Here is a 26,191-nt window from a genome sequence, read left to right on the forward strand (position 1 = left end):
ATTAATTAAAAGAGTAACTTGGTCTGAAAATTCTCCTTAATTTCGTGAAGTTTTGATATGTCACATTGCTGTGGGTAGACATGCATTCTAATCTGGCATTTATTCGGCTGAATACAAAACAAGGAAAAATATATAGAATCTACTTCTGTATATTGGAGGGGTAGAATTGTATCAGATTTTTCAACCTTTTTTTTTTTTTTTGTAACTTTATATGTGGAATGTATTATAAGTGCAGGCTGAACTCTTTTTATACTTGCCAGCCTTTAACAGCCAAGTTACCCAAACCTTTGATTGAAAAAATGTTTATATTATGATAAAGTCTAAGGGGCCTTCCCCAGTCATGGATCAGGGCTCTGTTGTGCTAGGTGCTGTACAAACACACAAAAAACTGTCCCTTGTCCTGAGAAGTTCACAGTCTAAAAAATCAAACACCTGTCTTTGGGCCAGCTTTATTTATATCTGTCTCTTATATTAATGACTGCAAAAAAAAAGAGGGAATGAAAGCATCAGTTCTTCCCCCACCCACACACACATCCCACTTCTCCACCCTATCTCTCCTTCCTTCTAGTAATTAAACATAAATCCCTTGCAAAAATACGACAACTTTAAACTTGCAAGAGCAAGGAAACTTAGTTCAGTCATTCCATGCTTAAGTCACCCCCTTGTGCCTGCATACTGCAATTTACAGTGTTTTCAGAAATACCTCATAGCAATGAATGTTCAGCGCTGCAAATGCCAAAGTTGGTTGATGTATAATCCTTACCTCTGCATTTTCATTGTTGTGGATCTCCCTGTGTGTTGCACTTGTTGTTTCTCTTTTATTTACTGTGCATGTAGTGTATGACTTTTGAACTAGCCCTTTTCATACTTGTTTTACTCACAGTAATTTAGCCCACATTAAGAATTGGAGTACATATTGTAGTGACTACTCAAATCAGTGTGAATCTGAGCGTGTTGTTCCACTCAGGAGCAGTTCTAAATGTGTTAAATGGATGTTCAGCCTATAATTTTAAAACTAAAATATTGCTTTCAGTCTGGCAGTGTCTATGCCAGGTTTCATCCTCACATTGCTTGAAATGGCTGAGATGTTTATAAACTGACAAACTGCATTTATACAATCAGGATTCTGACAGTCCCTTAACAATAACAATGCTCTTGGACTCATCTATCACTTACAAAGGTTATTGGAAAGGGAACGCAGGGCCTTTGCTATCATATATTCCTCTCCCTCCCTCTTTTTAATCCATTTTCTGGCTGGCAGAGGCACAAAATAATTCAGGCTAATTTTTCCATCTCTTCCATCCCTCCATCTATTCCCACAGGCTGATGCAAACTAGGAAAAATCCTACTCTCTGGCATATGGGACAACCAAAAATCCAGACTGGACAAGTGAAACTTCCTGTCTGCCAGGCAAGCTGCTGGCCTGAATTTGAAAAGAAAATAATATGCACGGAGTGGCAAATATAACCTGCGTCTGAGTGGAGAAATGGGTCTTCTGTCTCATTTTCCTTGTAAATTACACCAATCAGAAGACAGAATGCTGATGTAGCCACCTTGTTAAATTGCTCCCTCTTGACTTACCCAATCACCCCACACTGCACTTGGGAAAGAGTATCCTGGCTACATATGCACTTTCCCCAAAGTGCATTATGGGGGTACAACTACTGTTTTGATGACCTTTACAAGAAACCAGAAGCGGGAGGTCAGTTTTCATTTTGTCTCTGGTCCAGTGGTTCTCGTACCATTGTGGTCTGCATATGCAGCTCTCTGTGTTATGTGGCCCATATACCTATGATATACATATTACCTGCATGGCCCTGAGGATGTCACATGGGCTGCAGCTGTGTGCTGATTGGGCCGCAGGCTGAGAACCACTGCTGCAAATCGAATGCTCTGGTCACTCAATGCACCTATGAATTCAAAGTGGAGGTTTCTCTGAGCAGCTTGTTCTGGAGGGAGGGGAAATAAAACATCTCACTGCTCAATATTAAAAATGTATAAAAATAGCTACAAAAATATCTGGACAGGTAAATGTGACATTCCGGTCTTGGACTAGCCACTAACCTCATCTCAGGTTGGACAGGGTGCTTTCCCTGGTTTACTAGCTTATGGAACTGACGCGCCCAAGAAGACTCACTCCCTTGCATCGGATATGCTTATGTTACTAACCGCCCACCCGGCTTTAGCTCTGCATTTTAACTAATGTGTACACACACACTGGCTAGAGCAAGTGTTAATTGATTGGAGGGGATCTGTTTATCTGAGAGCGCTATTAAAATATAGACTGGCACATGACGGTGAGTTTATAGTATTTTTTCCAAAGCACAAGTGCTTTCTGTATTGGATGCAGGTGTTAAAGCAATAGTTTGTTTTAAGGGCCAGTGCTGCACAAATTCTGGCCTTTGGGATAATGACAAGTGTTTTGCCTGCATAAACAATATATTTTTTCCCCCTGAGGTCCACACACACCTAGTTTCCCTCAAGCACATAATCTCTGTCAGGTTAATCAATAGGCACCGTATGGCAGAGGGTCAGTAATCAGTGTCATCGTGCCTTTAAATCATGTTGAAAATTTGCTTAAAGCCTGGGCCAATTAACATCGAGATGATGAATGGATGGGTAGATGGGAAGAGCCTGGCGCTCAGGGGCTTGTGAGAAGTAGATGCTCAGCTGTTGAGCAGCAGACACCAGCGAATAAAATCAGCCATTCATGTTAGCTCAGTCCACCCACTCTTAATGATAATGTCAATCTAGCAAAATATATACACATTGGAGTTGTCATGAGTTCATAAATCAAAGGAGTTTGTCAAAGGCATTCAGATTAACGAGGCAGCAGCAATAACAAGTCAAATTTGCATAGAGAATTGCCCGAATCTCAGTAAATTATGATCCTGTTTTTCATTTGATTATTTGCTAATGTCTCAAGAGGGAGAATGATTACATTAGCATGCAAAATCTACTCCAGAAGTAGAAATCTGAGGTATAGCAGACCAGCACACGATGACAATTAATCAGTTTCTGCATACTAGCATAAACGTGCAAGGCCCAGAAATGAACTCCTTTTTTTATTATTATTTCTCCTTGCTACTGATCCAAATGGTTCAGCTTGACAGAGACTTTATATAGCTTTAACAGTGTTCTGAATTGTGCCTGCAGGCAAGACATAGTTATGCAGCTATAACCAACCTATCCATCTGCCAACCAGATTGGAATTCTCCTATCCAAGGCTTCCATTAACCCCCACTGACAGCTCCAAACAGGATTAAGAATTTGAAAGCATAAAAAATAGTTGTGCTCTTTACATAGACACACAGTTCTCCCCCACCCCCACCTCCTCACATGTGGAAAAGGACTGCATCTGTACTCTTTTATAATTAGTGTTGGGCAACACAGCACCAAAAAACTCCCCAGTTGGCAGGTTTTTTATTTCCACCATGAGGAGTAAGGCAGTGCTAAAGGTAGCCCTGTGCAATTGGTAGCCCTGGGAATGCATTCATCTATCTATTGTAGCTGAATACCAATATTGCTTTGATGGGTTATATACAGAAAATACTGCATGTTGTCACACGTCAAATGGTTTAACCTAGGGACTCTGTGTGCTGTGTAACGCAGGGTATGTTTGAGATGGTGGGGACTTCACGTGGAGAGTCAGATAACAAAAAGAATTTGTGGTGGTCACTGGGAAGATAACATGCCCTGGAATGATATCCTGTCAGTTACAGGCTGAAGTCTTAACTCCAAATTATATTCTGAAATAGGCATTTGCCATTTTAGGGCGGATAACCTAGGAAAGGCAAATACCCTTCATGTGGGGACCTCTGAGAGGAAGGCTAGAGAGGAGGACTAAAGGCTGAGGCAGAGACTTGGGAATCAGGAGTCCCAGTTTCTATTTCCAGCATTGCCACTGATATTCTGTGTGACTTTGTGTAAAACCTGCGGCCTCTATCTTATTGATCTGTGCAAACAGAGGTGATAATATGACAGGGGTGCTGTGAAGCTTAACCATTTAATGCTTTGTGGGACTTGAATGAACAATGCATAAGCTGGGCTAGTCCTGTGTTTGGAGGGGATGCCCCATGCATTCCAGGATGAGCGCTCTCGTGCCCTGTCTGGCTTTTGTAAGGATGTTGGCCCAGGGCATTGCCATTTGGAGGAAATGGCATCTCAGAATTTGCCCCAATACAAAAAGTTGTTTGGCTTTTCAGCCGTGACCTGCCTTTTGGCCTGTTTCCCTGTCTCTCTCTCCCCCTCACCCTTTGCCCTAACGAATTCCATCTTGTCTTTGCTACACATCAACTGCGATCCCTGCAAACCTTTGCCATTTCTAATGCATGCACCATCTTAGTATATGGGCACCAAATGCCACGTTCTAGAGCGATGACTGCAAAACACCTTTCTCATAGCCTTTTGTCTTCCTCCCTCGTGGCTGGAAGCGTCACTCATGACAAGTAAACTTCAAACTCTGGTCCTCAAACAGGCAAGCAGACTTCCTTGAATTGTTCAGCAATGAGATACTCACAAAGATGTAGTTTTCTGGTGACTAACACTGGGCACTGCTCTATCAAGTGGAATTCACTTTAATTGCAGGTATGGTTATTTCTGAACTATTTGGAGGCTTGTAGTACACCTGGAATGGTGATTTTTGTATTCCTGAGAAATGGGTGGGAGAGCTAAACATCTGTGCTTTGTTTCTTAAGCGTAATGCTTTCCAGTCATTCTGTCTTCACCAAGCGTAACTTACTTGCCGACAAAAGTGCATGAGCAGCGCTCCTCTTTAATAGTCTGTTATTGGAGCTGCTGTGTTGGTACTGTAGAATGGTGCGACGCCAAGCTGTGAACCACCATATGCACTTGGCAGTCTTTGTCTGGTCTTTGTTCAGCCAACCTCGTAGCCTTGCCACCTATAAAGATAATGAATGCAAATAGGTCCTCCGCTTGCTTTTAAAATTAGATCTTTAGTTTAAAGAAAAAGAAATTGGAAAACTTGTGGCACATTTCGATAACAAGAAATTTCAGAATAAAGGCTCGTATTTCACCTCAGCATTGAATTCCCTGGCTTTTGACATTGTTTTTACCTTAATGACATTGAAAGGCAGTTTGAGAGGCAAGCGGAAGACTAAATTTCACTTCTAATAACCGTTTTATAAAACACACGCAACTTTAGGAACAATAGGGTTTTTAATGCTGTTACAAGAAGGAGGAGTGAATATTCAAAATGCATCCTTAAAATAGATAAGAAAAGCAGTTCCTGGAAATACATAGTACTTACTTCAAAGGCCTGTGTCTCTAGCAATTAATCTATTTTCAGAAGTACCGAAACTGAAATCCTTACTTGCCTTAATCAGTTGTTAAACTGTGCGGATGAGTACAGAGCAGCCGGTGCAAAGATGCATCTTAACTTCCTTTTAACTGGGCATTCACAGCCCTCTCTAAACCAGACCTAATATAATGACTTTCTCCTAGCTGAGGCCCTATGTGAAAACTTACAAAGAATTGGTTCTTTTACTGAGTTATCAGGCCTGTTTAGGATTGATTTACATTATAAAACCCTGGCTACAGCTGTTCAGAAGATGTCTTTGTGACTTGTGAGTTCTGTATCTTGTGAAGCTCACTAGTGGGTCTGCAGATCATGATTTACTTTGGCTCCTCAGGACCAGTTTATGCCACCTTGGCGTTTTTATTCCTCTCTTCCATCTCTCAGCAAACTTTGCTCATGTCCTTGCCACCTTCCTGCTGTCTTGCTCCCCTTCAAAGAAACTAGAACCCTGTAACCTACCTAGTCCCTGGTTGATCACACAGCACCTGCAGGCACCCAAACACACTGCTCCACTGATGGAGCTTCTTCTCTGCAGTCTCTGCTTCTTCTCTGCAGCCTCCATTCAACTACTGCTTGTGCACCAGATCTTTCTTGACTTACAGATGCAGCCCTGCAGCCAATGACTGAAATTTGGGATTGGGAGTCAGCTTTAAGGGGGATCAGGGCGTGTTAGGGGCACTGATGGGTGAGGAGGGATTCTAGGAGGTGGTAGTGATAAAGGAATGCAGGTTCCATCTTAAAATCTTATCCTTATCCCATCTGCTAGTAGCCAGAAACTCTTCCTGTTACTGGCATAGCACTCCCTAGTGGCTCACCCTTACCCCTTTAAAAACTGGCTAGTCTCCCAGTATTGAATGCATGGGTATTTGATCTAAAGGCTGTTACTACGGTGATGTTCAAAACGGACTCTAAATGTGTGTACAGAATTTCTCCAAACCTTTTTAAACAAAGCCATATATCCTTAGCCTAACCACCTGGTTGTTAAAATTGTGATGGTGACCACCGTGTTCTAGTATTGCTTCCTTGGCCAATGTGAACAGGAATTTTTTTCAGATAATTATTTGCGGAATGTGTCCCAAAGACCGCCTCTTCCCTTAGATAAGCAATAGCATGGCTTATAGCACTATTCCCAGACAAGTAATCCATGATTTAAACCATAGTGTGAAAAGGACAGACGTCTCCTGCCAAGTTTTCTGAGCCCATCATCAGCTGAGGAGCATTTCTGGAGCAGCCTCTTTATAGCTCTACCTTCCTTCTCCTCGACACCCTATCGGTGGTGGTATCAGTAGTGCAGGATCCGAGTCAGCTTTTCTGGAGAGAGAGGAGAGTGGAAAAAATAATAATAATTTAAAAAAAACAAAAAAAAAAAACCCCAGCCCTTCTGGGATACATAGCAGTGATGGTTCTAACACTAATATCACAAAATTTAATTATTTGGTTCAATTTAGAGGTGGGCCAGAGAAATCTGAATGTTGGTAGCCCACTACACTCCTGTGTAATCAGTCAGTATTCAAGCTAATATAAAGTTACTGGAATATAGGGGGACAGTTAAATTTTATTAGTTATATTTACTTTTTATAAAATGGACATAAGTCACTGTACAGAGTTCAGGAACATAAGTGGTGGTATATTAGATCAGGCTGTCAAATCACCTGCTTTGCATCCTAGCACAGTGATCAGAACTGGCTATTTTAGAAGAAGGTCCCAAACAAACACAGTTTTCTCCTGTATAGCTATCTAATGGTGCATTACTTATCAAGAATGAGAAAAATTCTGCCTTAGCCCCAACAAGCCAGCTGGCTTCAAGAAAAAGCTAGCCTCAGGTGTGTATATGTATAAAAACTAGCGTGTGTAGCTGCAAATATTCAGTTTCCTTTCCTCCCACAGAATAATATTGGGGATAAGAACTGAATTAAAGCTTCCTTTCTTTCACAGAATTCCTCAGAGAGAGAAGACTGTAATAATGACGAGCCCCCTAGGAAGATCATTCCAGAGAAGAATGCACTTAGACAGGTATGCCTTGAGTTTCTTAAAAATACAATAAAACTTTCTAACTGCTTGAATCTTACAACACTTTGGGAAAGTAGAGACTGAGCTTAAGTTTCTAACTTTTATCTGGCGCGCTTGTCATGCTCCAGAGCCTGAAAGTCCTTACCCTTCTTAGTGGGAGAAGGCAAGTAGCATTGTACCTGGAAAAATAAGACAAATTGGACTTTTATGAATATGAACAGGGGTGACCATTTCGGAGCAAGCCCAGGTTGCTCTGCCTAGCACCGTCAGCTGTGACTTTGTATCTAGCCTTTCTTTACTTGCTAATCATGAGGAATTCTCCAGCCTTGGTCTGTAGTACTCCTTCTGTCTCATTTATAATACAGTTTGCCTTTCTACAGCACCTTGCATCCAAGAATCTCAAGGTGCTTTACAAATAACCACATTTCATACCATGCCTACAAGGTAGGTTTTCTTAGAGCCACTCTCCAGACAGAGCTGTTTAATTTCCCTCTAAAAGTTTTAAGAACATTCTTTGTATATCTACGCTGCCCCCAAACCTCGCAAAAGTGTTAACATCTCTTCTGATCCCTTCTATATATGAAAACAAATTCCTTACTATCTTAACTTAAATTAAGCTCTACACAGCAGAGAGCATATCTTCCTGTATGCATTGTGCATCACTGAGCACCCTGGTGCTCAACAAATAAATGCTTCAATATCCTTTAAAGAGAGAGGATTTTTCCTTCTCTTTCTCCCTCCCCCCCTCCCTTCCTCCCCCCAAAGTACTAAACTTGCCTAGCACCATCAGAAGACCCATTTCAGTGGTCCACCATCCTGGCTGAGAAAGAAGGACACAGCTCTATAAATTGGCTGTCTGTGCCCGTGGTCAGTTTTATAATATGTGTTAGGCATCTCCATGCTACAGTAGTAGATACAGTTATAAATACTTAGGTATAGTAAGGCTTCACAATCCTTTCAATAATATTGTCCAAGGAAAAATAGTATTTTATTGAAAAAATGCTTATTTTTTTCCCAGTTCAGGGGAAAGGGCTGCTTGTCCTATAGCTCCAGACACAACCATATAAAGTGTCAGTTATGTGATCTGTGGTGCACAAGACGCACAGTCCTGCTGTGAGAAGCATATGATCTAAAAGATGAAGATAATACAAGATATAGTGGATCTCCAGAAGGGGTCTCAGATTACAAAGTTGCATTCCCCTTCTCCCTGCTTTCCTATCTTTCTCGTTCCCTAACCTGCTGCTCTTACATGATGTTAGACTACGTATTTTCTATGTGGGAGGGTCCACAGATCCTAGCAATTGATCTCCAGCCAGCTTGCAGTTTTGAGGTCAGAGCCAGAACTATCTGTCGTAGGCAGAGTTGTGGGGCCCACCAGAGAGCCCGGGGCTTAGTTCTGCTACTTCAGCTGAGGACAGGCTTTTCTAGGCCTTCCTGCTGCTTCCGCAAGGTGTACAAGAATGGTGAGCAAGCCCAGAAAGAAGAGAGGAAAAGGTTTGCTCATCTTGCAAATGTCTTATCATTAAATATGTTAATGGGAACCTCTGCATCTTCCACATCCTGCTAACTCATCAGAAAAGGGCAAGAAGACAGCAGCCAAGCAATAAAGATTTCAAAGCTTACTACAAAGCATGTCACTCTCTTTGTGGTTCCTTGTCTTCTACAGACAGCCAACAAGTCAATGCATTCAAAAGCAGAACATGGAACAAGAGCATGGCCGGGTAGGGGGATGCAATGCGGATGATTTCTCTGCCTTGGCATATTCCAAGAAATCAATGTGGTTCCAACTCAGACCAGTCCAGCATGAAAGCAAGGTTAGCTGTAAGCTTCTCCAATTAACACCGAACTGTCTGCCCTCCTTATAAGAGGAATAGATCCTGAACTTTGCTGAGGAACTGAACAATAATTGTTAGAAATGATCAAATATCTCAAACACACATTTATGGTTTTCCTAACCTCCAGCAACATCAAGAGAAACCAGCAGAAGAGCAGCCATCAAGTACCTCCTGTAGATGAGGTCAATAGAGTGAGTCCCTCTATCAGAAGAAGGACTGCGTCTGACTCAATTTTACTAGTTCCAAAAAGGATCAAGAAGGAATAAGGCTATTCTAAATCTAAAATTCCTGAAAAAATGCATCAGCAAGCCAAAACTGAAAGTGGAGACACTGAAATCTACCTGGAAGGCTGTCTCCAAAGGGGTCTCTTATCCTCTCTATCTCGAGGCAGTGTGTCCACATATCCTAATATGGTCATCCCATTGCAGATTCCTTCACTTTGCTTTTCCAAAACTCCCTCCTTGGCCTGGTGTCAGCTTTTGCACCTGTTAGTAAACTGCTATAACACTTTAGATGTGTGTAGGACTCTGTCGTCCTGCAGGTTTTAGGAACTGAAATGCACTAATCTTTCTCCCCCCTTCATGAAGAGCAAGAAATTGTCAGAGGTTTCCAAATCTAGGTGTAGCATGTCAGAGGCATACACAGCCATGTGTTTTATTCTGTCTTCCAGTATTAGAGCACACTGAATAAGGCCAATGATGGTTTGGTTTGTGGGTGGAAACATCTTATGCCTGGCACAAGGAGAGAAGCAAAGTGGCCAGTTGGTCTTTCATCCCCCTTCATCTTCACAAAACACTACAGAGTGGGTCTGCAAGTATTAACAAAAGCAATATTTAGCAAAAATTGTGGTATATGGTAGTAGTATCTAAATGAAAAGAAGTTAACTCTCTCATTATTGTTCGTATACAGTTTCATTTTCTCTTTCCTTTCCTGGAGACACTGCTGATAAAATGCCCTTGTTGGGAACTGTGGACCTTCCTACATAGAAGACTAGGAAAAATTCTCCAAGCTTGAAAATTTCATGTCTTCTGATAGAAAGGTCTACAAATCCAGCCCTCTCCTGATGACTTAGTTTTAGATCCTGGCTCAGATTCATTGGTCAGTTTCAGTGGTGGTGGTCTGTCTTTACGTGCCCCGCAGTAGATAAGTTTAAGTGAGTGGTGCAGTGTTTACATCTAACTGCTCTGATTTCTTGTTGTATTGAAACAGTCTCAGCTTTGAAAGATATCTCAGGCTGGCAAGCTCTTTTGTGGATGGGGGCCTGTGATAGTCAGATTAATTGATTCCAAGACCAAAAGGGACCATTGTGATCATCTCATCTGGCCTCCTGTATAACACAGGCCATAGAACTTCCTCCAAAGTAATTCCTAGAACAGGTCTTTTAGAAAAACATCCAATCTTGATTTAAAAATGTAGTGATGGAGAGTCCACTACGACCCTTGGTAAATTTTTCTATTGGTTAACTACTCTCACTGTAAAAAATGTACCCCTTATTTCCAGTCTGAATTTATCTAGCTTCAACTTCCAGCCATTGGATCATTTTATACCTTTCTCTGCTAGAGTAAAGAGCCTATTAGTAAATATTTGTTCCTCACATAAATACTTATAGAGTGTGATCAAGTGCAACCATTAACCTTCTCTTTGTTCAGCTAAATAGGTTGAGCTCTGGGAGTATCTCACTATAAGGCATGTTTTCCAATTCTTTAATCATTCTTGTGGCTCCTCTGAACCCTCTCCAATTTATCAACATCTGTCTTGAATTGTGGGCACCAGAACTGGACACAGTATTCCAAAGGGGTCTCACCAGTGCCACATATAGATGTAAAAATAATCTCTTTGCTCCTACTTGAGATTCTCTTGTTTATTCATCCCAGGATCACATTTGCATTAGCCCTTTTGGCCTCAGCATGGCACTGGGAACTCATGTTCTGCTGTCGATCCACCATGCCACCCAAATCTTTTTCAGAGTCACTGCTTCCCAGAATAGTCCCCCGCCCTGCAAGTATGGCCTACATTCTTCGTTCCTCGATGTATGCGTTTACATTTAGCCATATTAAAATGCATATTGTTTGTGCCCAGTTTACCAAGCGATCCAGATTGCTCTGAATCAGTGACCTATTTTCTTCATTATTTACCACTTCCTGAAATTTTGTGGCATGTGCAAACTTTATCAAGGATGGTTTTGTTTTTTCCAGGTTATTGATAAAAATGTTAAATAAATCTCGTTCTGCCTCCAGAGCTGTACATAGGCTGAAGACCAATTGGTTCAGCCCTGTGGACTTTCCTACTAGAAGAAATGACATTTTCCTGTTGACTGAAATTGACTTTGTAAGAAGTTAGGGAGTTGAATGAGTGTAGTTTGCATGGCTAACATACGGGGTTGGGAAGTTGTTCCATCCATGATGAGCAGCATGGGAGAAGGTACAGGGATTGGAACAGGGGAGAAAGCAAAGTGGTGGATCAGAGCTATTATTGTTGGCAAAAAAATCAGAGCTCTGCAGAGCTCTGAAGGCTCTGAAGCAAGGAAGTGAAGGGTCTATTCTTGACAGCTGTTTGTTATAATCAAATACAATTTTGAGATGTAAAGTGAAAGTCATGGTAGGAAAAACAGCCCTTCGAAAAACAATGACAAGCGGCAAAAGTTTTTGGCAACTTTATTTAAGCTAACAAACGAATTTTCACACTGCAAAGTTATAAATTAATTTTAATAGGCTGATCCAGATGGTCCATTTGGAAAATGGATAGCTTGATCTGTTGAAAATTAAACTAAATTTATCTCTCTCATACTTCAAACTGAAGCAAGCGTGAGAAGAGTGCCCATTAAGTCCAGCACATACAGATGGACTGGCAGGTCACACATGGGACTAATCTGATTCATTTTAAAAATAAATGCATGAGTTATTGAATCAGGTTCCTGTTTCAAGCCGTGTGCGTGTGCGTGCGTGTGTGCACGCGCGTGCGTGCAGCCTTTTCAAAAAGACTCACAAATGCTTCAGTGCCTTTTTAACCTGTGTGTTCCAATTTTAATTCAACCTCCTTGCCAAAAACCATAATTAGTTTTCAGTGCCTATCATTTAGTGGTAGGCCCAAATGCTAGATTGATTAGGTCAGGCGTTTGTTATTTTAAGGGCTACATCTCCATTCTTCATTTATGAAGAACATGAGCTCAATAGTCTTGCGGAGAGCACTGGCCTTTAGAAACTGTGAAGCTCTCTGGGGGCCCCTCAAGCCTTTTGGCTTCTGGGTGTTTTAAACAGCCATGAATGCAGATTTGTAAATTTATTGCGGTGCCATCTGGTTTTTTTGCAGGAACCGTGTTATTGTTGGCTTGTTTTCTATCTATTGTGGTGGTCACTCCCCGGGAGTTTGCCCTCATAGTCCGAAGGAAAGTGATGAATAGTGGGGGTCAACATGAGTAGGTCACAGGGCAGCTGTCCAGGGCTGCCCTGAACTTGATTATCCCACTGTTCTTTAAAAAAGACAGGCACAATGCAGGTTGTTTAAAAAACCCTCCTTCCCTCTCTTGAATGGAGTAATAATGAAGTGCTTTTTGCTGCCATGATTCGTTCCGTGGGCGGGCGGTATGGGGGGACGCTGTGTCAAAGGTGCCTTGTGGGGAAATGCTGATGGCAGCGGGATTGCTGTCATGGACGCCGTGCTGCAAACCAGACTCTGGACTTGATCATTTTTCCGTAGAGCTTCCAGATGGAAGTCATGAAAAAAAACCTTTGCCCGCCTGTGCACTCCCCAAGACCCTCAGCAGTTTCAAAACCTTTCCCCTGCAGCGTCTCAGCAGAGAATATTACTGCAGTTCAGTCTCGTAGATTTGAGATGATTTGAGACGAACCACAAAAAGGAAAGACAGACAAGAAGAGCAAGGGAATGGGAAGGCGGGATAGCAACAGTCGGTCACCTTTATTTTTAGTCTGTGGCTTTGCATTTTGGGACTTCTCTTCAGATGAATCTCTGATGTGCAACGCCTTAGACCCTTGCTTCATCTGCTTATTGAATGTTATAAAGAGAACCATACAAGGGCTATTGGAGATGCAGCTTCCTTTCTTAATCTAGATAAGCTATTTTGTAGTTCAAATTTTCCTGCTCCTAGAGAGTGGACAGAGTGGGGGGAGGAGAGCTGCTACTATCAGATTATCATATTTACCTCATCTCTCACTATTACTAGTGTTTGCTAGGGAAAAGTCATTGGTTAAAAAAAACCTTGTTAAAGCAATAGAAATACTTCATAGTCTCTAGAAACTGTTTTCTTTCACCCTGGAACTGTTGCATAACAAAACTAAAATGACTACTTAGTCTTTAATTTGCACGAGGTGTTAGTGGAGAGCATGAAGTCCAAGTGAAAATGAAAAGGTTGCGTTGTGGAATAAAACGCGACTCGATTCTTCCAACATTAGTGCTAATAGGAGCTGTCAGCCTTGATGTTTTTCTGCAGCTCTCTGTAATTGAGTAAATTGCAAGTGTTGTCTCCTCCCCCCTGCCCTTTGTGTGTGTGTCCACTTACCATCCAAAGAACGTGGGCAGTGATAAATAAAGCACTGAGCAGGGCTCTCTCAGCTCTTTGAAAGCAGCATGTTGCCAGCCCCCTAGTTATATTTCTTTAAGTGTTTACGTTTTTCTGTATTCTCTCTCTTGTGTGGCTGGAACCCTGGGGATCCAAAGCCATGAGAGAGGCCAAGAAGCTAACAAAGTAGCTGTCCCCTTGTTAGCTTGTTCCTTTCTTCTTTAAAAAACAAGATGAAAACCATCTGGCTCAGGGCATTACATTTTCCTCCCCCGTGCACCTCTATAGATGAAGAGTTTCACCTGCAGTGAGGGTTTACATTGATTAGGGAGGGAACAGTAATTCAAGTCTCCATCCACTTCAGTGATACTTTGCAGTCTTTAAAGGTGCTGACCCATTGAGTTAAACTGTCATGGGAGGATAAAAAAGGAGCTTCATCTCAGGAGGTAACAGCTGCCAGGTTTTCAACACCTTCCACACTGCTGGAGAAATGTCACAAATTGTCAATGGAAAGAAAAATCACTTGGCTGCCATCTTCCCCTAATGATGAGCCGGATAAAATGAAGTAGCTGTCAAAATAATAAATAAATAAATCCAGAGGGATTTTGAACAACAGCACAGAAAAGCCCATCTCCGAGAGGCTGCAAACAAGCCATCCAAGCTGGAATAACCTGATGTGGTCAGGATGGGCATATGGTTATCTGTGCACAGTTGGACAAGAGGGAATGAAAGTAGCAGCAGCACAGAAGTCTAACATTAGCGTGTGTGTGTGTATGTATGTATATAAAGTTTGGTTCATAAGCCAGTGAACTGAGAGAAGATATACTGTATTTCTGCTCTTTTGAGGACGGTTTGTTTTCAAGCAGCTACCAGATGGCTAAATACCACGACATCCTTTTTTTCACAAGAGATCCCGTTTTCCTTGCTCTTTGTTTTTGTTTTTGTTTAAATGCTTTTTACTCTGTTGAATAGCCCTGTGGTGCTTGGTAACTGTGACATGACCCTTTTCTCCTGCTTTGATAGATGAGGGGAAAAGTGTAAGATTTAATGAAGATTCTGAGAACAGGCAGGGTGGGGGTTGTTTGTTTATTTATTTGCTGTTTGTTTTGGGTTAGTCATTTTAATTGTAGTGAGTAATTAGAAGGTATATGCAGCCACAGGAGCTTTGTTATGGTAATTGCCCAAGAAAACCCATTCCCTATCTACCATGTGTTGAGACACTTCTTCCCTCTAGTGGCAATATTAAGGACACTGGCTTTGCAGTAGGCAAGGTGTAATTGCAATATGACAAACTATGCTTTAGGGACAACCTTGTAAATGTTCTAGTTTTTTGTTTGGCTATTCTATATTTTGTCTTATGGCTTCCCACAGAGACCCCCCGCTCCCAGCACAGTGAGCTATGGATAGCAAAAATGTACTCTGAAATGTGTAAAAAAAACAAAAAAACGAAACCCCACGCATTCTGGGTAATGTTTTGCAGCTTGACTTAATTTTAGTCTTCTCTTTCTTTAATTACCTATTTATAAAAATGCTTTTAAATTTGTAGACATTATTTAATACTTGCAGGAGAAGCACCTCATTTGAAATAAATAAATAAATTTTGAATTTATTTTAGATAGTCTATGTGAAAGACCTTAAGGATAATTAATGCAGGTCTCCCAAGACCCTGTAAGTGAGATGAAACTGATCTTACCAAATCTTCTGGAGTGATTTGTTTATATAACTTCCCGCTTCTGCTGAATCCTTCAGAGTCTAATAACTTTTTTTTTAAAACCATTTGGCAATTTGTGCTTAGCTACAAAAACCCTTGTTTGAAAAGAAGCAGTTTAATAATCTGCGCTCTGAAAATGACTTGGAGGAAGGCTATGGGTTTTGTCTTTTTTGTTGTGTTTTTATTAGTGTTATCTTTCTCTGATAAATCATGTAATTATTAACTAGTGGAAAAAAAATCTTATTGAACTCCTGGGCTGCAATGTCTATTAAAAAGTGGAGTTTCATTCAGAGACTGGGGATTCGCTGGATAAATGGCCAAAGAAATTACTTTTCTACTGGCTGAAATCCTCGTGAACAAAATTCCACTTTGCGTGGAGTACTTCAGTCGAGTATTCCTTGCTCGTCCAAAACTCCATTGGCATCAGTGGAAGTCTTGTGTGTGCAAGAAGTGCCAGGTCATGCTTTCTTTTTAAAAAGGCAGAAGTCTATCAGACCCAGTCATGTAAGCATTAGAAAAATCTAATCAAAGATGTTCATGGAATGAGATTAGATATGTTTAGTGAACTATGGTCTAGCATCTGTGTGGCATTTTAAGCCCTTGGCTAAGAATGAATGCAGCTTTGTGGTTCCCCATTTCTGCATCACATTCCTGCTCCTGACATGATTTGATGCTGCCATATATTTGTAGACTTTTTTTCATTAGAGCTTGTTTTGCTATAGGGCTGCTTAACGTTCTTCTCAAACGGCTTTTGCAAGGTTAAAGGAATGCAGCTTGGTAACAAGTTTGTGTCATTTTAAATATATACCTCCTAGTAAATAAGGAGGAGTCTGGCAATCAATCCCTTTTAGTGTGTTATATGTTTCACCTGACAACTAAACCCTCTATTGATTAGCCATTACTTTGTTAGATAATCCCATGTCAGTGAAGCCACTGTAAAAATTAAACTCTTTAAAATGTTTTACCCTAGCAGCAGTGTGAAAATTGAAAACTTGTTCAGAATTACAGCCGGCTTTCACAACGAGGGTAGTTTTCAGCAAACTGGTTTATGTTTGCATGCTTTATATGCAATATAAAAACATATTAAAGCACTCCAACGCAAAGCTATATGCCTCTGGCATGACACCAGGCTACCATTTCCAAGTGCTCTCTATGCAAAGAAACCTCTTATCTTGACTAAAAGTGTGGGGAGACTTGAACAGGATGGGTTCAGACTAGAAAAGATCCAGTTTTAAAGGTGAACTGAAAGGGTTTTTACCTTCCAAGACCTGGGTTCAGGGTTTTGTTTCTCCTGGAACAGTAGCTGATCTCCCAGCCACCTTTAACAGCGAAGGGAGCTGTGATGCCTGAGTCCTACAACTTGAGATGTCATCAGGTGTTTCAGTTGAAATATAGAGCTCTGAACTTGGGCATTTTTTAAATAAGTGAAGGGAGAATGAGTGTCATACAATGTGTTCATACACTGTCAGCGCAAGTGTGCACATTGCTAATGATTCAATGTCTTAAACTTTTAGTATTGGTTTAAAAGAATACCTAGATCACCCTTAAAGTTTTAGCCTGAGACCTTGTTGAACGCACTGCGGGGCATGTGTAAACCTTCTCCAGGATGCAATATGCGTGTTCATGTCACAAGACCAATGCATTTCCACATCCTGAACACAGAAGTTACATGCTCATTCCTTGAAGTTTCATTTTTCTTCTCATCTTTTGTAGAAAGGTGAGGAATGATATGGCTGTTTGATAATTTAGCACTTACAGAGAGCTTTATGCTGTCAGTACCGTGCAAACGGCCCTGTGAGGTGCGTAGTACTATCCCCATTTTATAGCTGGGGAAGCTGAGATTCAGAGAAGTGGGATAACTTGTTGTCCAAGGCCATAGGGAGTCATTGGGACTAGAAACTCAGGAGTTTCTGTCTCCATTAGAAAATACTGTCCCTTGTGTGTAAATGAAAATAATGAGAGTTGTGCAATGCTTTGGAATAAGTGTTCTTTATTTATAAACTGCCATGCTCACTAGTGGTTCTGTGTGGTTATAATAGAGGTCCCCCTTCCTTCTGAGCCAGTTCCAGTTTTTAGCTTCTGATCCGTGGACTCAAAATAGAATGTTGCTGATTTTATATTCAGACATGCTGTCCCATCCCCATATTTATTAATGTGGTTATTGGGTAGAATATTATTGTAAGGCTGAATTCTAAAAATTAGGCTTGAAGAGAGAGGATTGGACTAGGACTCAGGAGCTGGGTTCAAATCCTGGTTCTGCCACAGACTTCTTTTGCATCCTGAGCAAATTACTTAATCTCTCTGTGTTAGTTCCCATCTGTAAATTGGGATTCATACTTTTTGGTTGTTGTCTATTGAGATTGGGTCAGGGACTGTCTTTTAATATGTACCTAGCACTTAATTTATGCAGTGCCTCATAGTACATTCTGTCATGTATTACTATGTATAATAATGGATTTGTAAATAGGAGGGAAATCAGGGTGGAGGAGATGTAGGTATGAAACACTACAAATACAAGATGCAACAGAAAATAGTGAAAAACCAGGTGGGTAAAAATGCTCAGTCATGAATGGCGGGGAAACAAAGCATCTACATGTCTCTCTCTTTTTTTCCCCGGTCTGCTCTCAAGTTTTGGATTGAATTTAATGAATGTTGATGCTTATAAAATGAAGTTCAGATAACACTGGTTGGAGCTGTGCATAGTGCAAGAAAGTGCTGTCCAAATTTCCTCATGACAGTTAGGTCAGTGCATCTGAATCATGATTTATAATGTTTTTAATAATTCTGATCTCTCTCCTGAGTAGGAAGTTCTAAACATGCCAAAGTGGTGGTTTTATGATGTGGGCAAATGTCTGTAAGGACTAGTTTGGGGCCATCAAATGCCTGTTTGCTTGTGACTTTGTCCCAGTTTGAATCTAGACACCTCATCCCATCCCACCCACTGCTGAAAGACCTAGTGTATTAGTCCACATATCTCAGAGCCATTTGGGGATTCATGTGTTCATTTTTTTTTTTTTTTTCAATTTCTTCTTCTTTTCGATCAAGCATCAGAAATTGCTGAATTCTATCCATGCACTAACCCCCAACTACACTCAATAGATACTGGTGTTATAACTTGCAAGGACAGCTGCTTGAAGCACGCTGTTCTGCATTCCTTTACTTTAACCTTCTACTTAAAAAATAAAAATATATCCAGGAGTGGGGAATGGTGTACCCCTCCACACACCCTGCATAGTTTTATTTTATAGATTAGTTTGAGTGGGATTCGAAACTTCATTGCACCCTGTTTTCCTTTTTTGTTTAAGAAAGAGAAGTGATTCAGAAATATAGTAGAATGGCTTAACAGAGTTGTTAGAGTATCTTGCACCAAAAATCTGATGCCTTACAGCAAATCGTGTGCCTCTATTCAGAATCTTTTTAATCTTTCCACAGACCTACAACAGCTGTGCCAGACTGTGCTTAAACCAAGAAACAGTATGTCTAGCAAGCACTGCTATGAAGACTGAAAATTGTGTGGCCAAAGTAAGTAATGTTGTAGTTTGGTTATCTTTGTGTCAATTTTGTGAGCCGTACATTTGTTTTTCCAAAAATTAGTTTTTAACATACATTAAACAGAAACTAAGTAGTTTGCACAAGGCCTTCTATCTTTCACAGTAGTACTACAGGCTGAGCTGGCAGTGTGCCAGACTGGTAAATGGGTAAATGGGCATATGGGTCTCCAACTATCCAGATCAACAGGCTGGATGTTTTGTAGAAGCAGTAAGTAAATGTTCCCATTGTGTAGTTGTCTCCACTACCCTCTGCTGGTCAGTAGCCAGAATTACACTAATATATGTAGGATGGAGGCTCTTCGCCGCATATTGTTGATGGGTGAAGAGGAAATACAGAAAGAACAATGAAGGAAATACCTTCTAATTAAAAGAACAAACCTAAAAAATGCTTGGAGGGAAGAGGAAAAGAGAAAATGGGAAGAAAAAGTCAATATGTTCATTTTCATATCACTACGTTAGATAAGCTACATTTCTAGGGAAACATAAAACTGGAGGCAGTAAAAAGAGGAGGTGAAATGTCAGTAACTACCCAGCTCTCTGATGGTTTCCTTAAAACTAAATGTAACTGGTATAAAATAAGATGTATACATGTGGGATTGTGTGTGAGCAGAAAACATTCCAGCCAAGACATGTATGTATAAAAAAGGTTTTGTAAAGGACGTGTTCCGCCATGTATAAGCTCCATGTTTCCTTTGGAAAGAAGTTCAGATCTGTCTTGCATGCCCACTGTTACTGAAACCAGCTGGCATTTTATTGCTCTTCTGTCACTATAAAGTGACCAGTAAAAAGCTTTCTCCCTCATCTGACTGCTTATTCCTTGGATCTTCTTGAGATTCCCTTTTCTCAGAGTTCATTTTGAATGGATATTTAAATTTACCTTTCTGTTGACCTTTGAAGGTGCTCCGGTTGCTGTGGGAAGATGGTGGCTACATCTATGAATTGTCCCATTGCACAAATGTTGACTTCATGTTGCACACAAGTGATCTAGAGTGCAGCTTGCAGTCACCCTCTGTTAGAGAGGTGCAGCCTTGTGGAAGCTACAGATCCCAGAATGAAGTTTTGCATCTTGCCACTTCCTGCCAGATTACCCTCTTAGATCAAGAGGTACAGAATTGCTAACTGTCACCTGCAGTCATGCCTGTTGTTATACAAAGTGCATGAAACCCTCCTGACAAGATACCTAGGTAAACGATTTGCAGCCCTCAGCAAAATGCCCTTGGTATTTAATACTTTTCATCTCGGGGTCATGAAGCAGTTCACAAGCATCCTACAAAGGAGCCATTGTACAGCTACTACTAGGATAGTCTAAGGGGCCCTTCTACCATGCACCAGCTGCTTTTGACCTGATCATCTTGGTTTTGGGAAGGGGATGTGGTAGAATTACAACTATTAACTTCATTTGTGCCCCTCTGAATTGAAATTGCCCCTTCAAAATGATGGGGACAAAAAATATAATCACTCCTTTTAAAAAAATACTTTCAGTGGGCTACTGACAAGCGACTAGGAGAGAGAGCCAGAGACTGCAGGACGCATTTTGTGTTGTTGAGGTGGAGTTGAATTCTGGCCCCAGGCATGTTCTTAGTACTGCATCTCCAGGATACATATATACTGGAGATGGCACATTTATCTATGTTTTGCATTAACTTAATAGGGGACTTTTGGGGCACATTTCCCTACTACATGGGGGTAATTGCTTTCCCTTGGTAATGGTTTCTGTCACTGACGAGTTACTGATGCTGTTGCTTTGCAGTTACAAAACAAAGTGAAGTAGAAGTTGACTTTCTCAGGACTGCTCACACTCCTGGTATAGCAAAGCACTTTATAAATTCCCTGACCAAAAAAAACTTTCATTAATGTAGAGTTAAAATTGCCTGGTGGCATCTTGCAGCCTTCCAGAATGTCAAGGTCAAAAGGATGAAAATCAGGTAGTAATACAGAGATAAGGTACACACCAATGCAACCTTAACTCTGCCCTCCTATTATCTGCATGTCCTCTAGCTGCAGTCACTTAGGTGTAGCTGTACGGACTGGTGGAAGCATTAGTTGGAGCAGCTTGGCAGAGCTGTGATTGTGATATGAGGTGATCTGGGTCTGAGACATCCATGTGTAATCAAAGGAAAGAGGCGCTTGTGTACCTTGAGGGATACAGTATCCATAATTTCCGTGCTGTGTAGGTTACCAGTAGCGGGGCATAGGGACCTCCTAACCATAGGGATTGTCAGAAGTGAGGCGGGATATGAGAGCAGTCTGTGTCTTTAGTGATGGCTAAGTGAAAATCTAGTGTGTGTTGGAATCCTGTGAGTACGGGCAAAAGGGGGTGAAGGAATTGTAAAGATTGACACGTGCGGGGTTGTTACTGGGGAGCAGGTTCAGTGTTTGAGTGTAGAACAGGTGTCGGTAGCTCTTGTTCAATACAGTTCACCTAAAACAAATTTTGCTTGGCAAAGAGAAGGTGTTTGTGCAACAGTTGTCCTATTCCCTGAGTGAGATGCATTATCTGCTAAGGCAGAGTGTGTATGTGTGTGTGTGTGAGTGCGCGCGTGCGCGCGCACGCTGTGGGCAAACTGGGTCATCACCCAGACAGGAGAGTTAAGGCTGCGTTGACACGTGCCATAACTCTATATATTCTTGTTTTCAGGGGTTTGGGTTTTGCTGAACTTGACACTCTGGAAGGACATGAAATACCATCAGGCAGCCTTAGCTCTGGGTTAACAAAGATTTTTGTCAGTGAATTGCCTAGTTTTTTTAAAGAGAAATGTTTGTTGTAAAAGTTAGTGGTCTTTTAGGCAGTTGTAGTTCTCAGCTAGATTTCCACTTGGCAGATACAGTAGCTAGGTAATAACAAAAAGTGCTAGCATTTATATAGCACTTTTCATCGGTAGATCCCTGTTTTACAAATGAGAATCTGAGGCACAAAAAGGTGAAGTGACTTGCCCAAGGCCGATCAGGAGGCCAGTGGCAGAGCAATAATAGTCCCAGTCTGGTGGTTTCTCCACTAGGCCATGCAGTTGCTATGTGATTCCTGAGTGCATTTCCACCCTCCTGTATATTTTGTTAGAGTGGAATGGGATAATGGTTGTGCTTTGAAATACTTGCACAGTGTGGTTGCTAACACAGCCAGGGAAAGAAATCTCCCACATTGTCTGTGTCCCCAGAATCTTGGCAGTTTTATTACAGGGTTGTTACACTAACTTTAAGCCCCTGACAGAAGACAGGTGTGTCTCTCTCTCCTTGTCCATCCCTCCCCCCCCCCCTCGACTCCACCGACATTTCCAGCTCCCACTCCCCTTCCCATCATCCCATTACGCCGTTTGTCAGCACTGTAAAAGCCATTAGCACATGAGCAGTTGGTCCTTGCTGTCTCCTGTCCCATGCTTCTGCATCCACACATCACAGGCAGCACCTTACTTGAGGGCTGTGCATTTCCTTGGTTATGTCGCCCAGCCCGTGCTGCACACCAAGCCGGGCCCTCACCCGCACTACCCAACCCTAGCTGGGTCTCCTGCTTCAGCCAGGTTTCCTTGGCTATGCCCCAGTGCCACCCAATCCACCCCCTTCCAAACTGGTCCCCTCCCCCTCAAGCTCTGACCAGCCACCCCGCCCTCCCACTGACACATTCAACACAAGGGTGAAGCATACCTTAACTATTCATTTCCTGGGTTTCAGATATTCCCCTCCTCCTCCCCCCCCCCCCCCCCAGATCCCAGCTCACATGGTGGGCGGCAGGGAGAGAGGCTCAGACACTTCTAGAGGGGCAGGGTGTCCCAGATCCCAGCACACACATGGAAGGGGAGATTCAGGGCTGACAGGCCCCCACCTCTGAGCCCCCAATCTCCTCTGCGACCCCAACATTGTCCAGTCCCTCCTGTTTTCTCCGCTCCCGCTCCCCCTTCTCCCTTACCTGAGCTCCCAACCCTTTTCCTTCCCCTACTATCCTTTTGCATTTATCTCCCTCCTCATAATACCCCATCCCTTGCTGCAGACCCTACCCCCTCTATCCCCATTCTTACCTACTCTTCCACCCCTAATCACCCCTGCCCACCCAGTGAGCAGTCACATGGATAACATATTTTCTTTTCAAAATAGTTGGAGCACTTTCTGAATTATTTGCTGTTACTCAGATTACATTTCTTTTTTTTTAAAAAAAAAAGCCTTGACAGCCTGTTTTCCTCCAAACGTTAACAGTTCATTCTCGGATTTCTACTCAGGGTGGGTTTCAAACTTCAAAGTCGCTAGAATCTGCAAACGTTCTGAAATGCTGGTTTTTTTCCGGGGGTGGGGGGGAACGACTGCATCTCTGCCACTTCTTGGTCAACTGGGCCCAAACTTGGGTCACTAACCGTACCCTGCATTCCCACGAGACACAGCAAATTTCTAGACAATCCAGGTATGCATGTGGATTTTAGAGCACTTAGAAGAATCACCCTTTAAACAGAAAAGTCTCAAACTTAACTGTAGCAGAGCTGGCACTGTGATAGTGTATGAAATTAGTCATCTGCTATTATATCCAGATGTCCAGTTGTACCCAGCAAAGGATAATCCTGAAAAGGAGGCCCTGGGAGGTGTGAAGTGGCATCAAAGTGACAGTCTCAACTGAATGAGAACACCCATGGAGACAAAGCCGGTGACAAATCACTCTGTACTGCTCTTACTGCTTGAGAAATCTGTGATGTGCAGCAGGCATGGCCATTCTCAGCTCCTCACTGTAGTTTCAGCAGTGTGTTCCTGGTGCATGCTTCTAGCATGCCTCTTCTTGGCTTCCCCAGATGCTGACTCGCAGACAGGACCAAGGTAGGGAGAGGGGCTCAGACCCCTTCAGAGGAAAGTGGCAGCCCCCCAGATCCAGGCTCACATGGAAAAGTCCTCTGACCCACTTTAGCAAGACAAGACCCCCCAAATCCCATGATGTGGGGCAATCAGAGGGCTCAGACACCCTCAGAGGGCCAGAGCCTCACAGAACCCAACTCACGAAGAAGGGTGTGTGTCAGGGGGTGTCATACTATCATATAGGGGCAGGGTCCATACCCAGATCCTAGCACACACATGGGAGAGAGGCCAGCCCCTATATTCCAGTTTATATGCAGGAGCAAAGAGACCTCCTAGAGAGGCAGATGCCCCACCCCCAAATCCCAACACACACACGAAAGGGAAGAGAAGGACTCAGACTCCTCCAGAGAGAGAGGCCCCCCTCCAGATCCTGGCACACATGGGGAGGAGGAGAGGGAATGTGGGGTTAACAGACATCCTTGCTCCTATTCTCCTCCAGTCCTTCTGCCACTGAAATCCATATCTCCCTTCCCAGTCTTCTGACCCCTCTGCCCTCCCTACCCTATTCCCGTTTAGCCCCTTCCCCTTGCTGCTGCCCCACACCCCTCACCCCTATTTCTTCCACTCTTCCACCCCCAATCCCTTCCAGCTAGCATTCACATGCCTATTTTTTCAAAAATAGTTTGATTACATTCCCCCAAATTTTAAAAAAAAAAAACTGACAGAATAAAATAATGTGCCTTCAGACCTTGTCCAGATTTCTGCCGTAAGTGGGACTTGAAGTGACACTGGCTGGGGTGAGTCAGGAGCCGAGGATGACTGTCTAGCACTGTGAACTACATTCCCAGATACAACCTAGAAAACCCAGTTGGCTCCTCTGTCTGCATGCTGAGCATAAACCATTCTGTTGTGTGTGCCGTGCCCACAAGGAGAACTAAACGCTTTTGCTAGCAAGTGGCATGCACTCTGGAGGTAACTCTCAAGCTATTGGGACCCGGGTGTGATGAGCTCACTCCTGGTTTGATCCCTGTGTGTGGGCAAAAATACCTTAGTAAAATCCAGGAAAACCATTTGGGAGGAGGGATTTTGTCTCATGGACCTGTTGGTCAAATGACTCCAAATTTGGATCATTAACTCTAACCAGTGCCCTCGTCAGGCACAGCCAATTTCAAGGCAATATGAGTGACTGTGTGACTTTCAGAGCACTTAAGAGTTCAGCTTTAAACAGAAAGATGATTTAAACCTTAACTATAGCAGACCTGTTGGTCCACTATAATCCACCTAGCAATACCAGTAGTATAGTAACTGCATGGGTAAATGGAGCAACTGTTCAATGCACTCAGGGTGAAGGACTTAAGTGGGACTTAAGCAGTTCATAGGCCGTGTGCTGTGTCTCAGCCCAGGAGTGAATTTCATCCTCCATGATTGATAGGTCTCGCAACCTTGGATGTTACGGTGTGTTTTATTGAAAGGGGAATGTTGGCAAGGCTGAGTGGGCTTCCTGTGTGTCAGCACTCTGTGCCTAAAGCCCCATAGGATTTTTAACTTCTGTTTAGACATCCGGTAGTGAAAGACAGAAGGGATTAACAAGTGATTCAGAGGACTGTGCCTTTAACAGTGTGATTACCCTTTCTAGTACTGCACTGCAGTGTCAGCACTGGTAGGAGTCAAGTCCTTGGCTCCATGTCAGAGTCATAATTTAGTCTCTTGTAAGCTTTGTCATTCATTTTTGGAAAAGATCCTGCTTCTGCACTATTCAACAGAAAAGTTGTTTGTGCGCCACTGTGGCTGAACTTGACATTGTTTGCTGGGGTTGCACTTGATATTTATCTGATCTGAGCAGTGGCTGATATGCAGTTTCATCTAAGCTTGCAGGTAGTGACTTCCACACCCATCACAGAGAAGCTTTTGTTTGCCACTCCAGCAAACATCTGTCTCATCTGTGCAGCTTTTCCATTGGAATTGGCCAGCCGAGTCAGTGCTCTTTCTCTAAGTCAGCGGAAAACAGGAATTTTTAAAAAGTTTTAAATCTTTTTTTTTTTTTTTTTTTTTTTTTTTAATTATGAGGCCCCTTTGCTTGGGGACACCATCTCGAGGCTCACTCAGTATGCTGTCTGGATCTATTTTAAGACCTTGTGTAATCTATTCTGTACAGTGCTTATCTCACTGTCTGTACTCAGATATTCAAAGGCTGATAGGGGCCAACGATTGTTTTGGACAATGGGATGCTTTGGATCTTACATAAGGGAGTTCATTCTACTCTTCAAAACAAACCACCATTGGTGATTTCACTGCTGCTGAGAGTCTACATTGTACACTGTCCTGCTTTTTTGACATGAATTTGTCTTCTGAAACGCCACCATGTAGGAACTTGTCCGTGCTTGGATGCAATAAATTAAATAAAGAATGAACATAGTCTTTTTTAGACACATTTGCAATTGGAGCACTACTAGTGGAATAAATCACAATTTAGTGTTTGTTAGT

At 42.3% G+C, this 26,191-nt stretch overlaps 1 protein-coding gene across 4 annotated transcripts in view; it reads left to right on the top strand.

The window, feature by feature from the left end:
* Positions 1-26,191, top strand: part of BTRC (beta-transducin repeat containing E3 ubiquitin protein ligase) — a 160,947-nt gene that overhangs the window by 53,972 nt on the left and 80,784 nt on the right. For 3 of the 4 annotated variants that reach the window (XM_067537194.1, XM_067537192.1, XM_067537191.1), the window contains 2 exons: positions 7,253-7,330; positions 18,822-18,911. In XM_067537194.1, coding sequence (XP_067393295.1) covers positions 7,253-7,330; positions 18,822-18,911 — 168 coding nt within the window. The remainder of the gene's footprint in view (positions 1-7,252; positions 7,331-18,821; positions 18,912-26,191) is intronic. The other variant, XM_067537193.1, reaches the window with a different exon arrangement.

Source organism: Emydura macquarii, unplaced genomic scaffold (genome assembly GCF_026122565.2).
Source record: "Emydura macquarii macquarii isolate MOO-44397 ecotype Brisbane River unplaced genomic scaffold, CSIRO-AGI_Emac_v2 contig_3692, whole genome shotgun sequence".
In the NCBI taxonomy this organism is placed as follows: Eukaryota; Metazoa; Chordata; order Testudines; family Chelidae; genus Emydura; species Emydura macquarii.